This window comes from Poromitra crassiceps (genome assembly GCF_964638095.1).
Source record: "Poromitra crassiceps genome assembly, chromosome: 23".
Lineage (NCBI taxonomy): Eukaryota > Metazoa > Chordata > Actinopteri > Beryciformes > Melamphaidae > Poromitra > Poromitra crassiceps.
Genome location: NC_139639.1, coordinates 15,917,185 through 15,923,763, shown reverse-complemented (window position 1 = coordinate 15,923,763; position 6,579 = coordinate 15,917,185). Strand labels below are relative to the sequence as shown.

General features: G+C 42.4%; 1 protein-coding gene across 1 annotated transcript; it reads right to left on the bottom strand.

Moving 5' to 3' along the window:
• Positions 1-1,336: 1,336 nt before the first annotated feature.
• leprot (leptin receptor overlapping transcript) lies at positions 1,337-4,043 on the bottom strand. The gene is made up of 4 exons (XM_083659620.1): positions 3,925-4,043; positions 3,503-3,578; positions 3,203-3,389; positions 1,337-3,014 (listed from the first exon to the last, which is right to left on the bottom strand). Exons 1-4 carry the CDS (start codon positions 3,938-3,940, stop codon positions 2,898-2,900), a joined length of 396 nt encoding a protein of 131 aa, XP_083515746.1. The 5' UTR covers positions 3,941-4,043; the 3' UTR covers positions 1,337-2,897.
• Between the last annotated feature and the right edge of the window lie 2,536 nt (positions 4,044-6,579).

The window sequence follows — 6,579 nt, the reverse complement described above, 5'->3', positions numbered from 1 at the left end:
CACAGTATGGACTTGCATTGCCGTTGCAGGCACACACCTTGGGAATCTTCTTTATCAGTGTTTCACACAGCCGTGCTGATTCGACCCTCAGCCTCTCTGTGGGACGTCAGTCAACACAAACGGACGCTTTCTCTCATTAATGGCGTGTGTGGAATGCAAACGCTGGCGGCACAGCTGTTGCTCATTTAAATTTCAGATTGTGGGTTCCTATTGTTCGTGGTGGAAATGCACTTGGCTGAATCCACAGATTGAGAGGGAAGCTTGAGTGCACTCGAGTCGTAACACAGGTGAAATCCAATCATTTGCGTTGTGCAGCTTCACAGCTGATCCCTATCAGATCCTATTAAACCCTGAATACATACAGTAATGTTGTTTTAACCTTCTTTTATGCAGCGCACTCCCGAAGAGCAACGTTGCCAATCTGTATTCAATAACACTGTTTCTATGTTTAGAGAGAGAGGGTAATATATTACTTTTAGCAGTAACTCAGTAATATAACTTATTACCAATAGGATTTCAGTAGGCTAATATTATACCAGTTACTTTGTCAGGTAACTCAAGTTACAAATTTAGTTTTTTTTAATCAAAGGACATTAAAAAAAAAGATACAATCATTTCCTAATCAAATTGTGTTTTTTATGCAAATAACCACTATAGTGACAATAACAAAGGAAAAGGATAACATTTAGAATTTTGGACAGGTTTACAATGACTTCAAGGCGGTTGAAATTCTTTTTCGGGATGGTTCCGGGGCAGCGATGTCATTCTGCTACTGCTGTTATTTTGGTGAAAGTAATGCAAAAGTAGTGTAATAATAAGTAACGAGTTACTCTACACAGACAGTAATATTGTAAAGTAACTTATTACTTTCAAATGAAAGTAACTAGTAATGTGTAGTATATCACGTTTTGAAAGTATCTTGCCCAACACTGGGGGGAGACAGAGTTGTTGTTCAGTAAATCATACTAGGCAAAACAGCATGGCCCTGTTTTACATAATGCTGAATATTGCAGGACATCTACAATATTTAGCAACAACACCTGGCTGGCTTTCTGTCAGTCAGACCTAGAGCTAGACTCTTTGGGGCAGATAGTATTGACCCAAAGGCTTGCTACAGCCATTATAGGTGCTGTACTGTATAAATAGTTTACAGGTGTCTGTTTGAATGCATCATCCATCAGCAGTGCACAGGCGCTCGCAGCTGTAATCAAGTTAGATCAAGCTCTCCGTCCGTTTCACCGGCGACTCCGAGTCCTGTCAGCAAGACCCGCTGTTCATATCAGCACTTTCCTCACCAACAGATGGAAACAGCAAGAGAGAGATCCATTTGTTTCACTAATACAGAGCTTTAATCAATGTTAGAAAACACAATGCAGTCAGGGATTTGAGAGCTCTTTAGTGTTTTGTGTTCTGAATCTGAAGCAACAAACTTGGTATCGAACACGTCAGTTGTGAGGCATATACAGTGTTTTTCCCTTGTTAAGCTGTTATGCATCAGGAATTTGAAATCAGCAATTATATCAAGAAGTCAGACTTAATTGAGTGTTTGATACTAATTTCAAAATATCTCAGCAACAGCCATCGTGAAGTGGGCTAATGTAACAAAGACAAAGTCACTAATAATCTCATCAACAACATCTTTGTACAACTTACAACGATGAAAAATAAAGCAATTACAATAATGCATTTCCATTGCCCCTATTGGTGCAACATGTAAAAACTCACTCAAATATCAATGGGACTGCTTTTTGCATTAATGAAAAATATACATTGTGTATGACAGGCACTTATGGATGTGTGTATAGAAAAGCCCTCTCCATTAGGACAAAACAGACAGCCTAAACACATGTATACATGTATATACACTCAATGTGTACAAATATGATTCGTAAATTGTTAACATGTCAACATTGTCAATATTGTGAATTTCTTTATCATCTGCAGGTAGGTATAAAGAATGCCAAAATCTTTCTGTATCTGGACTGTTCACTAAACAGTGCGTCCTTGGTTGACTTAGCTGGCATCTGTGTATCATGACTTTGCACAGCACAGATCAAAAACCACAGTTCAGTGGTGAATATGCTCCATTTTACAGTCTAAAATTATCTTTGGTGAAAATGTAAACAATTGCATCAGGACATAAAGTAAGGCTTTATAGTCTTGCAGCAAAATGCTTAAAAACAAAACAAAACAAAACAAAAACAAAAACAAAAACAAAAACAACAACAACAACAAGTATCAATATTTTACCTGATCGGGAGCCCTGCAACTAGTTGTCAGATAGATCGAGTGGATCTTGGATCAAATAAACTTGTTTTGACCTGCTGTTACACTGGAAACAGCAGTAGTGCTTACAATAAGGAAGCCATATTTCAGCACAACCAATTCCCCCTTTAACAGTAAGGACTGCGAGAATGCAGAGAGCGATGCAGTGGATGCAGTAGATTACAACATAATTATTTATGAAGATCCCTTTATATTATTTAACTGAGGAATAATGCATTGGTAGATAATTGTAATGAACAAGGTGCTTTGGGGGGTCGGGAGGACAACGGTGAAACAAGTTAAAAATAAAGGGGTTAAGGTGGATACTGACGGGGGTATAGCATAAGAGGGGTGTATAGGTATGGTGAGGTCGGAGTCTCTCTGGTCCCAGACACAAGGCACAGGAATAGGGGACACAGTGCTATCTCCAACCCCAAATCCCCCAATAAAATAATATAGGCATCAGCCTGATAATATACCCCTTAGGTTTGAAATTATGGGCTCTATACATGAGCATAATCCACCAGTGAATGCAGGAGACATTGTGCACCTCAGTCTGTAGTCTACCTATCCATCTATCCACCATCAATCCATCCATCTGCCCGGCTCTCCGTCGATAGTCCACAGACAGTCTACCACTGCTCCCAGCTGAACTCGTCCCCACCTCCAAACACGATGAAGAAACCAAGGATGGTGAGGAAGATGACAGCGTTACCCGCCATCACCAGACCGCAGGCACCCCACACGATCTGTAGGAGAGAGATATTTAAGTCGGATTGGTCAGAAGATCTTCTGTGGTCATCTACAGGTTCAGATTTGACTTCCCTGAGGCATTGTCTCTCCGCCAAATCTAATAAATACTGAAATAGGAGAGACTAAAGTTAGTCTATCAAGATAAAATAAAATAAAACTCTGAACACATGAAGGACAAACTCACTAGTTCCTTGCGGGCTAGGACAATGGGAAGCCCAAAAGCTGATACGACGATGCCAGTGGTGAAGAAGTACGCCAGTTCCCTGCATGCATTGCTGGTGGCGTCAGTGTCATCACTGAGGCGTCTGGCTATGAAGGTGGGGATGGGGCTCAACACGTAGAAAATCAGGACAAACAGTGGCCAGTATACCCTAGAAAACAAGTATGGAACAGTTAAGTCACATTAATGTCCAGTCAGACCTTAATAGGAGTCTATAGGAAGCGGTTGTCAACAGAGGCAATATGCTTCTCAGATATAACTTACCCAAACTGTTCCAGTCCACAGCCCAGCATTAGGAATGTCAGCCCCAAGGCACCGCTAAAGGACAAACTCACAAGTGCTGAGGGATGAGACAAAAACGAGAACACAGCTGTAAGTTACTGTTTGTATGCTATAAGTAAACATTAGGGTGAGTTTCAACTGTGATAGAAGAAAACAGTAGGACGTGAAGGTATAAGAAGAGATTAGATAATTATATAACGCATCTTTATAGCCACAATGTTGCAATGAAAGCTGTGTGGCTAGCGCAAATGACTCGACATGGCAAGGCCAAGTGTCGTAGCTAACAGTTGGAACTGTAACTAGGCTGCCAAACTTGTTGATCCAGTGAAGACGAGGATGTCTGATGATCCTCCTAAACGCTGCCCAGTGAGTGTGTAATGTGTATAACGCTTGGAATTATGTACCTTTAACACCGGCCATTGCAATAAATAGAAGTTTTCTGTCCCACTTGTCGTCTTTTGTGTATTGTTTATGTGCTCAACCTCCCCGTTCTCTCTTGGTAGGCTGACTTCCTACTTCCTTCCCTTTCTTACTCATCAGGTGACCTTCTTAAAGGTACAGTAGCTCAATATTCTGCATCACCCATGATCACGCTCTGCACAGGCGAGGCTGGTATCGGTATCGAACCCGGGTCTGTCCTCCCAAAGCACAAGTTAACCATCAGACAAAAAGGGACAATCCCAATGGCCAAGGGCCAGCGTGCTCTCAATGATACCCGGGTTGAAGTAGCGGACAAGTCACACTACCTCCCTATCCTTTGCCCTGCTCCCCTGCTAGGGGAATCGAACCCGAGTATTGGGCAGGCGGAGGAGTGATGCTTTTTTTTAAAGTCGAACACGCTAACCAGTCGGCCAAAGGGACCATCCCGTTGGCCAAGGACCAATGTGCGCACTTTACACCTCGAGACCAGGCTCTGAGTCTGCACAGAAAATGGACCATGTAGTGTGGAGTAGTGTCCTCTAGAGAGAGAGTGGCGTCAGCGGAGGACCAAAATGCAAGAATCATTAGCCAATGAACAGCCAGGAATGGGTCTCGCGCTACTTTTGCATGTTAAAATAAAGCTGATAATGTACAATTTGATTCATTTCAAGGGATGAAAAACCCTTTCAAAGTACAACACTGTCTATTTTGATGCAACTCGACAGTGCTGCTTTTTTTACTGAAGAGTTCCACTTTCTACTTCCTGGAAAAAAAACTGGTCCATTGGAGTGAATGGAGATGTCGGAACTCTTCTATTATACGGCTCTGGTGTGGAGGACCAATGGACCATAATTTATTAGTCATAACATACAATCCATGGTCATAACTAAATAAACAGGCCAGTAAAATAAATACTTGCATAATAACACATGTATCTAATAATAACTAATAATAATACATTAATAATTGATTGCTTTTATTCTAGTTTTTAGCAAGTGGGTTTTATTTTCAGTTAGAAACTCTTTAAGCTCCATTATTTTATTTTATTTTTCATATTTGGAAAGACATAGTTTATTGCCTATAACTGGACCTTAACCCTCATGATGGGTTAATTAATATTTCACCTATCCCAGGTTCACCTATCAAGTGACCATTTTTGGTCACTTAATTGAATTGGACTCGATTAAAAGCTGGTCTTGACTACAGCATACATTTGAATGCCCTGGCCTGTTCTTTTCAACAGTTGGAGGTCCCATGCTGGCATCCTGACCTGCAGCAGGATCCTCCTGCCTGTGGTCAGCCACTCCAACTAAACTGCACCAAGCCTACACTGGTGGAGAAGCCTGCACCACGAACATGATCTATGAAGAGATGGACAGCTTGGCTGGCTGTAATGTGAGTTACATTCATTTCCCACAAGCCCTAACCCCTTAATTATACAGCCTCATGTAATATAGAAATTGAGCTCCTGTTAAAATATACCAGTCTTACAGTTTAAAATAGTTTTCGAACACATTGAAGAAATAGCCTGATGCTGCCAGATGGGTTGTTTTCACATAGGCATCTGGGAACCACTCAGAAAACCGTTTCAAAGGCACTTAAAAAAACACACTGGCAGGTGATTGGATGACTGTCTATCATGTCTATCACGGGCTCGCTCTAGCTGCCGCCACACCAAAGCCCGCCTGTAGCTGCCTCATAGGACACTGTTTGGTGCAAACCACTGGTGGTACGGAGTCAAACCAATAGATTCACAAATGTTAAGATTTGCTACTTTTCTCTGTTTCATCTCATTAAATGAATCCTTTGTGTTTTCTGACTGCTGCTCAGACTGAGGAGGAGACCTGAAGAATAACTTTGGACTCTGAACTGAGATGGACATTTTAGAGACTAAACTATTAAACAGAATTAACAAACAAATTAACAGAAACAGCCCTCCTCAAAATCACAAATGACCTCCTGATGGCAGCTGACTCCGGACTATTATCCATCGTCATCCTCCTCGATCTGAGCGCCGCATTTGACACCATATCTCACTCCACCCTCCTTAACCGCCTAGCCTCCATTGGTATATCTCACACACCCCTAGACTGGTTCCATTCATATCTCTCTGGCCGTACTCAGTTCATACAGTTAAAATCATTCACATCTCATCCTTCCCCCCTCTCCTCCGGTGTTCCCCAGGGCTCTGTCCTTGGCCCTATCCTCTTCATCATCTACCTCCTCCCACTTGGTCTGATTTTCCGTAAATACAACATTCATTTCCACTGTTACGCGGACGACACCCAGCTCTATGTTTCCTCCAAACCCACTTCCACCCTCCCTACCTCCTCCCTCTGTGCTTGTTTACAGGAAGTCAAATCCTGGTTCACCTCCAATTTGCTCAAACTCAACAGTGACAAAACAGAGGTAGTCCTCATTGGTTCCAAGTCCACACTCTCCAAGCAACCCAGTTTCACCCTCACCATAGACAACTCCCTGGTTTCCCCCTCCCCTCAGGTCAAGAGTCTGGGTGTCGTCCTCGACAGCACCCTATCATTCCATTCCCACATCAACAACACCATCCGGTCCGCCTACTTCCACCTTCGCAACATCAACCGCCTCCGCCCTTCACTCACTCCCAACAGTGCCGCAATCCT